This window comes from Anoplopoma fimbria, chromosome 24 (genome assembly GCF_027596085.1).
Source record: "Anoplopoma fimbria isolate UVic2021 breed Golden Eagle Sablefish chromosome 24, Afim_UVic_2022, whole genome shotgun sequence".
Taxonomy (NCBI): Eukaryota; Metazoa; Chordata; class Actinopteri; order Perciformes; family Anoplopomatidae; genus Anoplopoma; species Anoplopoma fimbria.
In genome coordinates this window covers 3,201,483-3,219,978 of record NC_072472.1, presented here as the reverse complement: position 1 = coordinate 3,219,978, position 18,496 = coordinate 3,201,483, and the positions used below count along the sequence as shown (strand labels likewise).

Genomic DNA, 18,496 nt, shown 5'->3' with positions numbered 1-18,496 from the left:
CTGAAATCATTGGAGGAAATATTTACTCTCCACTAAACTTATAAAAACCTTGACTTTAGACTTCAGATTGTGAGGATTGCTTAGGTTAACTAAGGCATAACTAGTTTCCTTTTCTTTAAACCTGCTCAACAATAATAGTTGACATTAGATCAGCCAAGGGTGTTGTACTCAAGACCACCTAAACCAAAACCTTGTCATGACCAAAACCAGAGGGTATCAAGACAGAGAAAAGACCAAGACTTTAAGGGGTTGAGTCCAAGTCTAGACTAAGACCAAGGCTGGTGGAGGCCTAGTAAAGACCAAGAAATTGAGGGGTTGAGACTCAGTAAAGACCATAACTTGGAGGGTTTGGGTCCAACCCAAGACCAAGACCAAGGCAGGTTGTGACCTAGTCATGACCAAGACTTAGAGAAGTTGAGTCCAGGTCAAGAGCAAGAGCAAGGCAGTCTTTTTTTCTTCTTCCACAAACACACACATGTAAGCCGTCAAACAGTTATCCCTACCTCCATCCTCAGCCTCGAGGATTCCCTGGAGGTATTTGAAGGATCCAGACTGTTTGGGTGCAGAGACGGGCTCTTCGTAGTCCTGCAGCATCTTGTAGACATCTGAATGTGGGTCAAAACCATTACGACCCACGGGGAGTGTGTGGGAGGCTCTGGGCTGAGGGAGACAAGGGAGGGAAGAAACAATATTATTGTACTGCAATCTAATTAATGAGAATAAGATGACAGTTTAACATTCTGGCTCTGGCTCTGGGTCCAGAACCCTTGGACTCTAAGACTTAATGCCCTCAATTACTCATCTGTCCATTGCTTTTGCCATTAATCTAACCTGTTTAACCAGGCGGCTACCTCCAGTTCTGTATAGTGAAGCCAATGCGGAAGTGTCTTAAAACCGGCGTTCTCTCTAATGTCCATCAGGGGGCGACTCCTCTGGTTGTATAGAAGTCTATGAGAAAATGACTCTACTTCTCTCTTGATTTATTCCCTCAGTAAACATTGTAAACATGAGTTTATGGTCTCAATCTCTAGTTTCAAGTCTTCTTCAATACAGCATGATGTTCATTTAGTAAATGATGCTCCATTTAGAGTCAAACAGACCATAAAGCAGGGTATGCTTTAGGGCGGGCTTACTGTGATTGACAGGTTGCTACCGCACCACATACAGCGTCTCTATGTCACTCCTTTGCATTAGAGATATGGTCACTTTCATTCATCGGTTGCAAAAAATACAAGATGGCGACGGCCAAATCGCTGAGCTCAAGGCTTCCCAACGCCAGTCCACAAAGCAATGGGTTTGTCTACTTCTTATATACAGTCTATGTATGGACCCCTTTTCTGTTAGTAAACATGATGATGTATTTTTGTGGGCGGAGCTTAGGTTGAGGCGGAATAATTTGTTAACGCTGGCTAGCAAGTGTTGTTGGCTTTTATGTTTATAATAGGCGCAATCAGAAAAGCTAAAAACTTTTTAAAATAATTGTTTTCTGAATGGAAGTTCAACCCTAAACCCTGACAACAACAATTTATGTTTGTAATTAAGTAAAGACAACGAGGGGCTAAGGTTCTGACTACGAGTATTTAGGCTGGTTTTGTCCTATTTCTGGCATGAAATATGGCCACTGTAGTTGTGGTCTTTTATCAGGTGGTGTCCTGATGTGATGTTTGAGCAAGGAAGGAATGAAAGCAGCGGAAAGTAGCTTAAACAAAAAGATAAAAAAAGAACAGATGACAGTTTCCAGACCACCAAAGAATGAAAAGGAAACTTGACTAACTGAGACAGCAGATATGGACGAACATTACACTCTACATGTGATTCCACAGGCATGAAGTCTTAATCACAACAGCTCTGCGCTGTGGAATCTACCCGATCACTCAGCCATCAAGTTTTCCCAAAGCTAACAGGACGGATCCCGTTCATTTGATACTTTCAAACCTCTAGAAGATGAGCAGGGCTGCTGACAGATGTGTTCAAATCCTGACACACTTAACTGCATGTTTGTCTCCAGACTGCCCTTCCAGGAGTCTGAAGGAAATGCTTCACTGCAGACTGTGTGTGTGTGTGTGTGTGTGTGTGTGTGTGTGTGTGTGTGTGTGTGTGTGTGTGTGTGTGTGTGTGTGTGTGTGTGTGTGTGTGAGAGAGAAAGTCTTAGCTGGTGAAAATAGAAAGAGACAGTAGAGTAAGGAAAAAGTGTCTCTGTGTGTATGTGGGCCTAGTCAGGTTTACCAGTCCGGTCCTGGGGAACTCTGGGAATGCTTCAGAGGATGTTGATAAGGACACTTAACACACACATTTATGGATATTAACAAATTGTTTCTCCAGTCCACATGTGTGTCAAGAGACATCCAAAGTGTCTCTTTTTGTGTCTGTTAGAACAATCATTCACAAAGACGAGGTCGCAGGAGATTTTATTTGGGTCTTCAAATAAATTTAGAAGTACGAGGGAGCCTGAGTCTTCGCATTGTTCTGATAACTGTATGAAAAGGATAAGATTAGGTAACCATGGATAGCAAAAGGTACACTGAAAATGAGAAGTGTATGTAGTCATAATGACATCTTGCACTGGTTTGTAGACTGTTATGAAGCCCCACGGTTTGGCGATTTCGCAATCACCATATTGGATCAAGGCCGTCGCCATGTTGTTGCTTTTTGCAATCGATTAAGTAAAGTTAACAAATTTTGAATGCGTAGGAGAGATGTAGAGACACCGCATACATCTCTGGTAGCGGCAGCGACCTGTCAATCACAGTAAGCTGGCCCTAAAGCATACGCTGCTTTATGATCTATTTACTCCAAATGGAGCATCATTTACTAAATGAACATCATGCTGTATTGAAGAAGACTTGAAACTAGAGATTGAGACCATAAACTCATGTTTACAATGTTTACTGAGGGAATAAATCAAGAGAGAAGTAGAGTCATTTTCTCATAGACTTCTATACAACCAGAGGAGTCGCCCCCTGATGGACAGTAGAGAGAATTCAAGTTTTTAGACACTTCCACATTGGCTTCACTCAGCAGAACGGTAAGTTGCCGCCTGTTTAGAACCCATTTGTTTACATTTTCTTCTCTCTGTTTTCCTTTGATCATCTCACCTATGAGTGGCGCTGAGGCTGAGGCCTCCCATCTTGCTCGGCAGAGATCTGTCTCCATTGCTGCCGTTTTGATAAAGTCCTGTTGGGTTGTTGTACTGAGCGTGCCCGTTGCCGTTCCCGTATCCGTAGCTGTGGCCGTTGTTGGGTCGGGAGTGTCCGTTGTTCAGGTGAGTGGGCTGGGGAGCCTGTGGGGACTGGAAACCATGGGGAGACTGGAGACCCTGGGGAGACTGGAGAACCACTGGGGACCGGAGACCCACTGGGGACTGGGGTGTCTGCGGGTACTGGGGTTCAGGGGTATACGAAGGTTTGCGACTGGAACCGCCGTATCCGCTGGTGATTGGACGGAAATTCTACAAAGAAAGAAGAAAAAAAAATATATATCCTTTGTTAATAGAATGGACATTCTTTAAAACCAGACAAACATGTATAAAATGGTAAAAGACAAAGAGCACGTCAGAGAAATCATTAATAATGTGAGGAGCGAGAAAAAGGGGAAATGGGCCCATTACAGAATAAATCATTGTGTTTTAGTTCAGGAAATGAGGGTAAAAAGAGAAAACAAGCCCTGTGGTGCCCCGAGTAGAAAACCACAATTCTTCAAAGGCGAAGAAGCAGTGGTTGTTCCTAAATGAGGCTTTGCAGCAGAGAGGATTGAGAGAAAAAGCTTTTTCCACTTAATTTCTGCTTTTCCCTCTTTAACAGCAAGGCTTGTTAAGAAGGAGCTCACTTTAGATGTCCTGCAGATGTTTCTGTCAAAACAAATTAACTTGTGTGGTGTAAATATTGAAAAAATTGGTTTTCCCTGGCTGCTTCTTTTATGGATTGAAGAGTTTATAGAAGCTGACAGGGCCGAGATACCATGAAAGATTGAATTATTATCTTTTTGACGTGCTGTAGAGGACTTTCTACATTCTTGCCACACAGATGTTCAGTTGGAGCGGTTTGGAAAAATCTGCTGGATTAATGCAGGACAGATGCACCTTGAGCCACTGTACAGTCTGTGTTTATGCCATAGACTGCATATAAGAAGTGGACAAAGTCACCATCACGTCAGCCATTGGTTTTATGGAATGCCATTTTGAAGACTCGAGTTCGGCAACTTTGGCTGTTTTCATCTTGGTTTTTGGCCAACACAAGCTAGTTTTTTGGCCACTGCCATCTTGGTATTTGGTCGTGGCAATCTTGTTTTTTGGCTGGCGCCATCTTGGTGTTTGGCCGTCGCCATCTTGGTTTTTGGCCGTCACCATCTTTTTCTCTGACCATCGGCAGTTTGATTTTTCGGCCGTGAACATCTTGGTTTTTTGGCCGTCTCCATTTAGAATTTCTGCCGTCGCAATCTTGGTTCATGGCTGTTGCCATCTTGGTTTTTAGCCTCTGCAATCTTGGTTTAGGCGACCAAAATGTTACAATTAAATAACAGAAACACGGACAACTCCATGACTGGACAACTGCACGGTAGCAACATGTCAATCACAGTAATCCTGTCCTAAAGCATACTCCACTCTGTGGTCTGTTTGACTCTAAATGGAGCATCATTTACGAAATGAACATCATGCTGTATTGAAGAAGACTTGAAACTAGAGATTGAGACCATAAACTCATGTTTACAATGTTTACTGAGGGAATAAATCAAGAGAGAAGTAGAGTCATTTTCTCATAGACTGCTATACATGCCAAGGTCAACGCCCTTTTCAACTCCTCAGTGACATCACTGAGCCTCTCAGTGCTTACCACAGCTATCAGCACACTTCAGTGATAACGCTCACTGCCAGCCGGGCTCGTTTGTCTCAGAGACTGAGCTTCAAAGATAAAGCTTTATTGCGCAGCTTGCAGTGATGTCACCACCTCTCAAAAGTGTTTTTTTGGAATTCCCGAGATAGCCGGTCCTCCTGAAAGACGAAACAGGGCTGCACCTTATCATAACTTCAGACTATAAACATTTTAGCTGATACAAAGTGACTTGTTTACAAGTTGAGCAATGCAGTAGGACGGGAAACGGTCGGACTGTTGAGGCACTGCAATGAGTGTGCATGTGTGCATGTGTGTGTGTGTGTGTGTGTGTGTGTTTTCGGGCTAGCTTAAAGTGTCTTAGCCGCAGGAGGTGGAGGTTCACAGCTTCTCCAGACAGGACCCCTGTCATTTCAACAGATGGGGTCTGCTGCATGTCATCCTGTCCTCGGCCCACGCCTGGACCACACACAACACACACACACACACACACACACACACACACACACACACACACACACACACACACACACACACACACACACACACGTCCTGACACACACAAACACACAGGTCTTCTTTAATCAGCACTTTCCAGTCCTCCTCTACACCAACAAGCCCACAACTTGGCTCTGTCATTGCCCTGCCTCCTGTAGTTAAGACGGAAGACGAGTGAGAAATTTAAAACCACCTCTTCCAACCCTTCCCCCCCCAAAAAAGATGGATGAATTGGAAAAACCTTCCTAACAGAAAACACCAGCAGAGCTCAGAGAGGCAGTGGGGTCAGCGTTCGATGCAGCTTCTCCACCAGAGCCAAACCCTCACCGGGCAGGATGTCAGAAACACCCGGTGCTCTGTGGCTCCGCTCTGTAAACCAGACACTCTGAAGCCTGGAGCTCGCCGCGTGGCCGAACGGGCCAAACCAGATCCTACTCGGTATCTTTAGCCTTATTTGCACAGATGGTGGACCTCATGTGATCTTAATGAAAAGGTCCCTAAACCTCTATGTTTTGCGGACATGGACGGAGTAGCGGCATGTGATAAAACCACAGATTCCCTCGGATACATTTGCACCGAGTCTCGTTTTTATTACTGAGCATTTCCTGATTTAGCAATGCAGGAATTTTGTGTCAAAATGTGTCCTCCAGAAGAAATGAATTTTGATATATAACTAATAACACGTAAGGTCAAAAACCACTCCACCCTTACTTTTGTAAGGGTGGAGTGGTTTAAACAGGAAAGGATCTTAAAAAGTGCCCTTTTGAACTTAGCTATCTTTTATTTCACAGCTTGATTCATCTCTTTGGTTTCCTGAGAACAAACACAAAGCTAGAATGGTAAAGTTCTTCAGAACAAATCACTGTCCCGACATGCGTTTTTAGTTTTAATGAGAATCCATTATTCATTTGTCATATTTACACAAGGGCTAAATCTGCAGATATCAATCACCACAATAACTGTATGTCTGTCAGGCGAGCTTATTCATGTCTGTGTTTGCGGTATAAAGGAGGCGAGTGGAGGAAAATCCCCAAATGTATTGTGTTTCATGTTCCTGCAGTGGCATGACAGTGAATACATTTCATTTGTGAAATCCTAATCTGAACAAACATAATATGTAGAGGAGGACAGGTAACCGCACGCCGACATCGATCTAAGGACGAGAAAAACCTTCAAGTCCTTCTCTGCTGACTGGAGGGGGAAATTGAACTGAAGATGAAATCAAGTCAGTTGCGTTTACATAGCCTCAGATAACAAATGATTCACATATGGGGTCAACAATCAGTGCAACACACAGCATCCTATTGATCTTATTCTATTGATTCTTATGCTTCGACATTGCGCAACTTTGTGATTTTCCTTCCTTTTTAGAGGGGAAGTGTGATTTCTTTGTTCAGCGTAGCCAGATTTATCATCCTTAATTAACAAAACACTGTTTTGACCGAGACCCTTAAGAATAGCTTAATATTCTATATTGCTATCTATCATACTCTTGCAGCGTATGAAGAACGCAACATTTCTCTTTTCAATTAACTTTACAAAGGGAAGGAGTAAGTTTCCTTGAGCTATTTAGAAAGATTCCCCTCAACATGACGGTTAACCGTTAGCGTACTGACAGGTTCTGTCAGAAAACAATGCAAGCGTTATTGCAACAGCCTTGACAATGACACATGCAGACAGATCATTGTTGAATCCAGACGTGTATGTGTGTTGTTTATGTTTTAATATTTGGTTAAGTAATAACCAGTGGGACAGAACATGATAAACGTCTATGTAAGCGCTTTAAAAGAGTATAATCTCATTAGTAGTATTTTAATACTGTTGAAAATCAGGACATTTTAGTGTTTAACATATATTTGTCGGGACTTTGACACCCAACTTGAAATTTGGCGATAGCTAGTAGCCAGCCAGCTATAGAGGTAAATGCACATGCATGCAAAATCAAACTTTCTTCCTTTTTTCTGTCTCTCATTGTGTCTTTCTTTCCTTCTCTGGCATCCTGTCATCCTGAATCATTAGTCATGCTTAGTTACTTGTTTAAACAAGCTAGCTTGTCGGGCGGCCGGTGTACTGCTATACTTCGGTACTTTTGTAGTTCCTCTTAGCTGATCCATCTAAACCAAGAGACACTTTAAAGTACTTAAAAAGATGTGATTTCAGGTCACTCCCAGTCAATGATGGCTGATGGATTTGTTACTGTAAAACCATCAGATCGCTGGGCAGCATAAAGTGAATAACCTTTAACACAGAAAAAACCTACACAAAAAACCTTTAACAGGTGTATTTCCATGTTGTTTACATGTTTACCCATTTTCACCCTCACACTTTTACTGTCTCAGCTGAACTGAACCCTCCTCCCCGACCCATTCCTTTTATCTTTCCCCACATGCCTGCTGCAAAGATATTTGCTTTGAGATTTATAAGGCAGCACATCTGGTGCCTGCCTTATTAAAATGCCAGTTTGGTAACATTCTGGACCTGTAAATGCTTTTCAAGTTGCTCTCAAGGTAAGGTTTATTACACAAATCAGCTGTAAGCCAACTGTCCCATTAAAAAGATTGATTTTACCTTTTTCCCGTCTGGACTACATACTGGTTTTAATGGAGATTTTGTTTTGAAGTGACAGTCGAGTTATTCTGGTTGAATGTCTTATCACCCTAATTCCCCTGGAAACCTTATCTTGTTTTCCCAATGAAGTCAAAACAGTTTAAAGTTAATGTGAGCAGCACAACAGAAACTCAGCATAACAAGGCTGTTGAAAAAGGCCATCTGTGAGATCATCTATTTCTTAATTTCTCTCTCTTGAGCGTGGCTAGTCTTTCATTCTCTCCCAAATCTTGTCTGCATTCCTTTTGGGTTTTGGAGGAAGAGAAACTTTGAGAGGGGGAAAAAGAGATGAAGAAAGAAGGAGAAAGGGATCCAAACACAGTAACTATTTATGGGAACCAGTACTGTCTGCCTCCATTTTCACATAAACCCGGGCTGCCATCTGATTTCACTGACCTGTTTTACAATGCTGACCAAGCATGGCTAATGGTTAGAGATGACAGGAAGCCAGAGAAGAAAAGAAAGACACAAAGAAAGATGGAAAAAGGCTTTTAACTCTGTATAAACAAAAAATTGCATTATGTTTAATAAAGGTGCATTCAGCCAAGAGGAACCTAGTTCCTAGTTGATTAAGTCAAAATAGTTTGATTGATAAAATTTGCTTTACTAGCCATTACTTGTCTTCTGTCAGACTAGTGGAAAGAAAAAATCCTAAATTTAGGTGTTTATTTTACTACTTTTTCTATTTACATCTATAGATTTCTCCTAAATTCACCAATCTAAGTTAACATTAGATAATGCTTTGTTTGCCTATTTAAAAATGACATTTTAGAATAGTTGTTATACAGAAAATAACTGTCTTTATGTAAGTTATAAACTGGTGATATTTGTTATTTAAATTTCTTTATGTCTTCAAAATGTATGTCATTTTACAATACATTCTGTAACGGGCATTTTACTATCTACATACACCAAACTTTCCAGTTTCATTCATATCTACGTATATTATGAGTCTGAGGGGTTTGTTCATATATCATTCATACCCTGATTTATACAACATTTTATTCCTAAAAATCTTTTGTTTTTATGGCTGATGACAGTTTATTCTGATTTATGGAGTGATATATAGAGATATCACAAATTCCCTCTGTAAAAACCTTTGACTTTAATATGTCAACAAGATAAAATATGGATTTTAAACCTGGCTTTATCCAATGTTCAGATTTCTGTTGTGGAAATGAATGAAAAGAAGCACATATTTGATCAAATAAAGCTAATGAAAGTTATCAACATGTTTGTATCTGTTAGTTTATTTTTTTACCCTGTTAACCTGTAGCCTTAATAAGGGCTTTGAGTGGGGGAGACTGAAGTTCCAGATCTGGTCCCTCAGTTCACAACCAGAGAGGGGGAGGCAGACGAGAAAAAGGTGGAGGACCTTAATTGAAATCATATGCCTGTCTTTAACCGAGGACCTCACCAGACACACACATTCATTATAACACACACACACACACACAACACACACACACACACACACACACACACACACACACACACACACACACACACACACACACAGGCACATGCACCTCCGTCCTTTTCCGCCTCCTGCATGGTTAAATCCCCCTGGACCTTTGGAAATTAAGCTTTTCACATGGCGCTCTGCACCGCTAACCAAACACAAACCAGCCCTTTATGGCTCCCTGGGTCTGGCCCTGGGTGCCCCTCGGGGGGGGGACAGACGGGCCAGAGACGAGGAGGTAACAGAGAGCTGGGGGGTGGGGGTGGGGGGGGGGGTTTCAGGACTTCTGGCCATGAGCCCGTCCGAGAGGAAAGAAACGCTCCGGGGAAAGATGGCTGTAGCGTTCCAATCTATTTCAAATCTGATGCAATTTATCAATTTACTTTATTAAATACAGCTTTTAAGGAAACTTTTACTTCCTTAAGCCACTTAAGGGTTGAATTAAGTTCTTTACGATGCAGCCAAGAGCAGCATTATAAAACAGTCTGGATGTTTTCTATTTGAGAGAATGAATCTCTAACGGTCAGTTAAGACCAATACATTTACACAACCTGGATCCAAAATCACATACCATGCACCAAATACTCAATATGTGTACTATCTTTAATAATACCTTTGTGTGAATAAGCAGCATTATGTATCTTGCCCGTTGGAGATGCGTAACCATAACAACTCGTGTGACCAAACGATTATGAGGTCTGAACTCATTTTAATAATATTTATTACACCTAGCAAAGTTGAGTCTACTTACACTTAAATTGAAGCATTATTGAGGTTACAGAGCTGTCTGCCACTGTCTGTAATCAACGCTGTCGTCACTACCGCATTGCATTGTGGGATATTTAAGCCAGGGTAGTGTCCAGTGTTTGCATACTGTTATTTTTCACCCAAAATAGTATACAATTTTGCTAACTATTGGTTTCATGCTAGCTACTACAAGGAACTTTCATTTGGTGTTTGTTTTGGCGGTCCCTGTTTGAAAGCAGCAGTGTTTCTGAGCACCAGAGGCAGTCTGTCCTGCTCAGTCCTGCTTCTCCTGTGCATTAAGAATAACTATATAGACACAGACAATCTTCTCACTGATGGTCAAGTCATATAGATCAGTGGTTCTCAACCTTTTTTCAGTGATGTACCCCTGTGAAATACTTTTTTAGCCAAGTACCCCCTAACCAGCGCAAAGCATTTTTGGTTGAAATAAAGATGTAATACTCAGCGCTGTGCCATCAGTGTCTGATTTATTAAACTGTCAACACTGACGATTGCATTGTTGCATTAAATTCAGTTTATGAACTTACACTTATATTTTATTGAATATTTATTAAATAACTATTTTGAAAGGATTTTTGAATGGATGCTAATTTTAAATATATATTTTTTTAAATCTCACGTACCCCCTGGAGTGCCTTCACGTACCCCCAGGGGTACACGTACCCCCATTTGAGAACCACTGATATAGAGGATCAGGATTAAAGTGAGACTGTTTAATAACCAGTTAAAAGTTCCTTGCAGTAACTTCAAATAAATTGGATGGTGCTACACGTCAAATAAGCAACGATAACTTTCTCCATTTTGGACTTCCTCTCTCTCTGTTCCCAAGAAGTTCAGAAGAAGGACCAGAGGCAGACTAATATTATAAATCTCCTGAATGTTAATGATCCTGGCCTCATGCAGCCTCTCTAGACCTTCTCACCCCGGTAGAGACTGCTCTCACTGACCCTGTCCACTCCCCCATCACGCTGACAGCCAAGCGAATCAGGGAGGACCCCATTAGGGAAAAAACTCAAAGACTGCTTCAGACATTTCTGGGGATTACTGGCTGATTAGTGAACACAAACAACCAAATAAGTGGGGTCAGAGGTCTGTGATCTCAAAGGCTTGCTGTGTGGATGAATGTGGAGCCGTTTAAGACTTCCCAGCAATGCTAAACTGGTCTCTGGCAGGGGATTAAGTAGCAGTGGACCCAGTAAACATATTTTGGCAACCACTGTGAATCCTCTAAAACTCTTTAATGGCCCCTTATTGTTTTGTATTTAGCGTCTTCATGTTTATCCCGTCTTTGCACGAATAACTGGCCGCACTATTCATCATTCGTCAGCGTTAATGTGCATCTTTGACGAATTAAGTTAACAACTATCTTGTGTCTTTCTAAGGAAAATTACTCTTTGACACATATAACGTCTTGTCCATTCATGAAACTAATTTGTATCAGGCATGCATTTTTTTATGACTTAACTTACAATTAAATTCCAAGCAGCAGTGAAGGAATTACAGTCTGCAAGTCATGCAAGGACTCCGTCTGTCAGCTCCCATTAATGTTGGCGAGGAGAAATCGGCCTTCAGCTGCCGGCTCCTGGAAGCCTCGGAGACGTGAGATCCAGATCAGCTTCCTCATTCTTTCCACAAGGCCGTAGTGCTCAGCCACAATAGTTATCCCTCTAATAACAGGGTCTCCTGGCATTCTGATATTACTTGCCAAAAAGAAAATATGTTTGGCTTCAGCTCTGACCGATGGGCCATTCCCACCTACTTGAAGCTGCCACTGAGTAATTTTAAGTGAAGGCATTTTGAAAACCTGAGATGTCACTAACTGGTGGTATCGCTTTACTTCTGCATTAAAACTTTTCCAAGCGTAGGAGCGACAGATGTACAATGAGAAAACCATTATCAATCTTTCTCTCCAAAGCTGTCTTTCTCATTGGAAAAAAAGGTCTAGATTTAAGATATGTGATGAGATTATGTTTCAGCAGTATGTATGCTATAGCCACTAGACGTTATTTCATCAGACGTCCTGCTAAACCTGATGGCATTTCCATGTTGAAGTGATTATTTGCTCATTTGACCGCTAACACTTTAACTGATGAAAATATCAGACGATCTCTCCGGATCAGTTGAGGTCAGGAGCTACTCAATGAAGGCATGACAAACATCTCACAGCAAAGGGAGGGACGTAGCTCTGGAAACCACATTCTGAAAATATATTCAGCCGTTCATCTAGTAGTTGTTTGGTAGTGAGGTTACGTGCAGCGCAGAGGCTTCGAAGTTTGTGTTGAAAAGTCCAGGAAGTTTTCTGTGAAGCGAGTATCGAATGTGTATCGTTCAATGACTTGGTAGTTGATGCCCGAAGAGGAAACACGTTGAGAAAATATTGTTCCTGGCTTAAAATGAATAAAGTCTTCCATCTACATCACTTTGTAGATACACAATCACACTCACTGCCCTCTGTCTGGTTGAACCACTGCCACTTTATAGCTGAAGAACACCAATATTAACCCTCCTGCCATTTAGATTTCAATTATCGACCAAAGGACTGATGTACACATTTTAAATGCATTACTCACAAGACAATTAGCCTACCGCTGCTAAATATAGCAGCCTATATCACAAACTGGTTGAGATCATCTGTGATAGATTTTCTTGTTTCCTTTCCAACAGGTGGTTTTGTGAGCACATGAAGCCTCGAGAAATGAAGCCATTTGAGAAGCAATTTGCTGGAAAGCTTCAATGCTTCTAGAAGTTTCTACTGGCCAGCATTAAGACAAACCAACAAAGAGCAGCGTGAACTGGGCTGGTTTAAAGAGGGAGTAATGGGGAAGTGGGAACAGGTGAGCAGGAGCACAGGTGACTACAAGGCTGACGAGAGACAGGTGAGACTAATGGGGGCGGGGTTTTCAAACACTATAATCAGTCCTTCTTCCAAATATGTTCTCATGTGCTCCCTAGTCTTTTGCATGACATTTGGAAACTGTGTGAAGCATCTGATTATAACTCATTAGTCGTCCCTGAACAACACAGAGGAGCTTCAGTTAAAATTTGGTTGTCAAACCAACACTCTGTTTTACTAACTGTGTGACACCAGGTCATTATCTCATATCCTGCCACCTCTCATTATCAAATCATTTCTATTTCAGGAGGCTGTGTGTGACATCCAGTAGCCTGTGGAAACACATGATGCAGTTCCACCGGATCATCAACGGTCATACACTTACTTATAACCAACAATAGAGAATTTCCTCATCGACTTTTATGAGAATCTACCGTGTTCCCGAGGTGAAAGGAAACAACTCATGGCTTCCGTGTGTCACTTCCTGCTGAGTTCCCACAAGCAAGACTGGAATTTCCAACCTAGACGGTTGTACATGGTTCAAAAGGGAAAATGTTTAATAAAGAATGTTCTGATGATTTTTGGAGCTGTTTATTGAGCTCAAGTGGGTAAAATATCAGTGTAAAAAAAATTCAAAAACAGCATTGAATGCCTGTGAAGGCCAAAAAAATGTGTCATATTCCAGAGTAATTGTTTTCTTTGTACTAGTGTCCTGGTACATCTCAGTTCACACCCGGCTAGCAGAAGCGTACTCCTTCAGCACTGGTAGGTTTTGGATGCCAGCACAATCAAAAATTGTGTTGTCATCCTAATCCAGAGATTTGATTCATTTAATTTCTGCATTTGCTGTCCAAACTGCTCTCGTCATTGGAGTAACTGTGGGACAAAAGTATCACACAGTTCAGTCTGGCTTCGGTCCAAATGGTGTGATGGACGTCCCGGAGCATATACTGTTTCCATTGAGGAACAATCGGCATTGTTATGAGTCAGAATAGGGAAAAGAAAGAGAGAGCCTTGGTCTTTTATGTGACCCCAGGGAGCGGATGTTTCCTCTTTTCATGCTCAGAAGAATCCACCTGAGCGTGACGATAAAGTGGCCCCGACTGAGCCGTCCAGGTTCGCTTCATTAAAAGAGACGCTAGGGATCGTTCATAAGGCTTCAGTGAGAAAGGAAGGAAGGACTGGATAAGATGTTACCGAGATACAGAGAGAAGTAAAGGGGAGAGAAAACAGCTGAGGGAGGCAGATCTGCTCCTCTCGTATTACTGTGTTTGTATAAACAGTTGGTGCTGAGGGTTCCTCTCTCACTCAGGTTTCATCAAAAATATGTGGATAAAGACTTGGATGAACAGGTTTTTGGCTGATTCTTACAGTATTGTGCTTTAGGTGGCATGAAATGCTTGTTTTAATGTCTTTTTAATAATGTTTATCTTGAATAAGCCCGTAGTGGTAGAACACTTTGTTTGCAATGTCTTGTTAAACAATTTTACCGGCAGTAAAGCCAATCAGACAAAAGTTATTTCTGTGACCCTTGCTCAAAATACACTATAATACCTATTAGTTCAGCTGCAGACATCTGACTTTATCAGTCCTGATACCAGTATGGGTTTGGGTATCGGCTGATACCGGACACCAATCCGATACCAGGCGGCAACCTCCGGGTTTGAAAAGTGAAGCCAATGCTGATTTACCGTAACTTCATTTCTGGTTGTAAAAACAAGTCTGATTGTATAGCAGTCTATGAGAAAATGACTCTACTTCTCTCTTGATTTATTCCCTCAGTAAACATTGTGAACATGAGTTTATGGTCTCAATCTCTAGTTTCAAGTCTTTTCCAACCCAGCATTAAGTAAATTATGGTTTTCAGAGTAAAATAGACCATAAAGCAGGGTATGCTTTAAGGCGGACTACCTTGTGATTCACAGGCTGCTACCTCGGCCTTCTCCGGTCTGGGAGTTTGTCTTGGAACTTTAAACCTTAGCAGTGTGTCAGTGTGTCCTATTCAGCATTTCTTTTTGTCTTACTCTGCGTTTTTTTAAAAACTAGATAGCGTTAGCCAAAAAACATGATGTCAACAGCCAAAAACCGAGATGCGGACAGCCAATGACCATGATGACGACAGTCAAAAACCAAGATGGCGACGCCCAAAAACCATGATAGGGACAGCAAAAAAAACAAAGATGGTGACCGCCAAAATGACGAAGTCCAGGCTTCAGAACAGCAGTTCACAATTTAATAAGCTGCATGCCTCAGTGTGTGGAAGAGACTGGGATCATTCTTTAATGCTTAACTAAGGTTGACTTAAACACTGAGAACAAAATGCTTGAAATTTTTTCAAGATACCAGATCTAGCTATTTGAGACAGTGACAGACCGATATCACTGTTGGTATAAGACATCTCTACTTAGCAGCACAACACATCAATTTACTGATTGGTAATTTCAGAATAAAAGTCTCCTGGGAAGCTGCTGATAATGTCAGAGTGAGAATTAATCTGATCCCACGACCACAAACATACCAGATTAATTACATACACTGAAGTCTCTTTCACTTTCTTTCGACACAGAAAACAATAGTTTCCTGTAAGGTATCAAAAACTCCCACCGATGAATGGACAGATAGATTTCACTTCATCTCTTTGTGTCTCTGCTCCACCCTTTTTTTCTTAACAAGGAGACCCTACCACAGCGAGGGCTTAGAGACACATCTACCACAATACAACACTTGAGGAATGGACACTCACATGTCGGAGCCACAATATGCTCATTGTCTGTCTCTTTCAGTCACACAGTCTCAATAATCACAGTCGGCTTGCCAGCACTGGAAAACTTGGAAAAGATCATCTGCTGGAGTTCATCATGACTTGAATGTCCGTCTGGCAGCTCGCACGAGCGGAGAACAATCAGGATACTATTTCAAAACCTTTCCAGTGAACAGTGGGAGGCATTATCTCATTTATAACCATGTGAACGATATTGTACATGCAATTTACGGATCAAGTGTTGTGCCTGTTTCCATGGTTTCTGTTTATGATGTAAACAGAGTGAGAAGACTTGGGTCCCGGACACCCAGAGAACTGAACTTTCAACCTATGACCCCAGATTTGGATTATCCTCTCTTGTGGCTGATCTAGTAGTTGGCAAATGACCCTGATCCACAGCGGGCAATTTTCAAATAAAACCCAAGTTTCACAGAAATCAGAGAGACCAGAGAAATGTGAGTCAGAACCAGCAGCAACCTTGTTTATTTAGGTGGCTGGTATGACTGCTTGTCTACAGCATTAAATATGCATAATTAAGTCAAAAAACGTATTTATTTAAAGTATTTACTGTAGCTGATAGGGGTTATCGGATCACAAAAAACCCACGGTTCTGATTGATCACGGTTTTGACTAGTTAACTAGACTTACTGTGCCAATACCCATACTAGCATACTAATAAGTATACCAGAAAAAGATGTAGATTGTCCCAGTGCATAGTACTGTTCAGACTTACAATCCTCTACACAGCCTATATATGAACAAGAGGGTCAAAGTTCAAGGTGCAATGTTATGAATGCACACTGCATGCAACAGTGCAACCTTTGTCGGGGCAGCTGGAGTATGAACTAGAAGTAGAAAAAATAAAAGTGTGTGTATTTTTCCCCTCATTTTTGGTCTGGTGAATAATTTAAAACTATTTTTTCAACCGACACCTCACCGAAATCCGAGCACTGAAAACTCTGAGTTGGCAGCATGAGAAATCCAAGCAGATCAGTTCTGACAGCCTCCCAGTGGGTGTGAATGTACATGTAAAGAAACCCCCCTTGTTACTTGTGCTTGGGTGAATCCAGAGTAAACAGTGCTTACCTGTGAGTCAGGCTCCATGTAAGGGCTTGTCTTGCCGTCTTCGCTAACCGTTGGCGACCAAACTCTGTCTCCTGATCCCGACCTGAAAGACAATACCCATGAGAGAAGAGAGAGTCAGATCAATCTTGCACCATCAATCACCAAAGTGTTAAGGGACTCAGTTTTTTCTGCTGAGTTTTCTTTGCTGAGAGGTTTTCCACAGAAGATCCAGTGTATGAAGTGTAATTATTTCTGGATGAGAATGTTTGAAAAAAAAAGTGAAAGCAAAGAACTTCCCCTAAATCCTCTTGGAATTACTGTAAACTGGAAAAAGATGACAACTTTAGCGTTACATGATATGCCATTACAACTACAGATTTGATTGGTGCAAAGTGGGGTACAAGAACGCCTTCCTTTTTCTTCTTCTCTACTTTCTCATTATACTGCTGGTTCTGGCTGTTATCGTACCGCCGCTGCCAGACACTAGCAGGCTTGCTGGCTTAGTCCGAGTTGGTACAAATGACTTATGTGGATGTAACAATAAGAAATTAGTTAGCTTAGCTTCCCCCAGATGTTTCAACAAAGACACAAATAATTGTGAAATGATTTAAGTATTTGACAAAAATTGAGTTAAATGGTACTTAAAACTGAATCCATAGCCATTGATTTGACTGACACAAACAGGAAAATATTGAATGGGCTAAAAACAAAAAAAAGTTGGTAGCTACTGGCAGTGCTGTTAAAGAGAAGGAAGGAACATAGTGGCCAAACAGTGGATTTACAATTTCCGGGTCTGTCACGTGATACCTTGGGGCCTAAAAATACTTTTCCCCATAGACTTACATTGGGAAAAATGATATAATTCTTCCAATTCAACTTCCAAGTACAAAGACTTGACTAGCCCTCATTTAAATCAATAGGTCATAAACATTTCAAAATGCACTAAAATCCAGAGTTATTTTCCTTCCTCTGTTCATGACCGATGGCTGGGAGGCGGAGCAAAAGAAGACGTTAGTCTGCATGCTCTATGGTGTGAAGGTTTGCCAGAAGATCCAGGTTTTTTCATCTGAATTTTATACTCCGAAATCAAAATTTTATTTGCTTCATGCACCACTGAGCAACTTTAAACGCTGTATCCAGTTCCCTTTGTACATCCATATTGAACTCACATAGCTGCAGTCAACCAAGTTTTTACATTTGGCAGGTTTTCACATTAGGAACGGGATACAGGAACCGTCTGGCCTCCTCCCACTGGTACGAAGATAAAGTCATCATCACATCATAACTCCACTGTGTGAGCTATCAAGTTTTTTGGAAAAAAAACATTGAATACTGGGCCAAGGCTTTTATTAAAAGTAGTTTATTAAAAGTAGTGATAGTTGAATTACTGATAACTGATGCTTCCAATTGACTCCAATTGCATTAACTTAAAAAACATCCATGACTTACTGACTGGCAGCAATGATATAAAATACATTCTTTACTGCACTGCTGAAAGGGGCCTACTGTTCATGCACAAGCTTTTCCAGAGAATGAAACGCTTTAGTGGAGTTAACTGCGTGCAACGTATTTCTCGTGGTGATAAAACACTGATTAATCTCCGATGGCATCACTCAACGCTTCACTTCTCTTTTACTTTCGAGTTATACGTGGAAGTAGTGGCGGTTTGTTTGTCA

At 41.4% G+C, this 18,496-nt stretch overlaps 1 protein-coding gene across 1 annotated transcript in view; it reads right to left on the bottom strand.

The window, feature by feature from the left end:
* Nucleotides 1-18,496, bottom strand: part of pdlim4 (PDZ and LIM domain 4) — a 52,246-nt gene that overhangs the window by 11,989 nt on the left and 21,761 nt on the right. Inside the window, 4 exon segments of the mRNA XM_054625190.1 lie at nt 504-635; nt 638-660; nt 3,096-3,448; nt 16,842-16,923. Of these exon segments, the coding sequence (XP_054481165.1) occupies nt 504-635; nt 638-660; nt 3,096-3,448; nt 16,842-16,923 (590 nt within the window).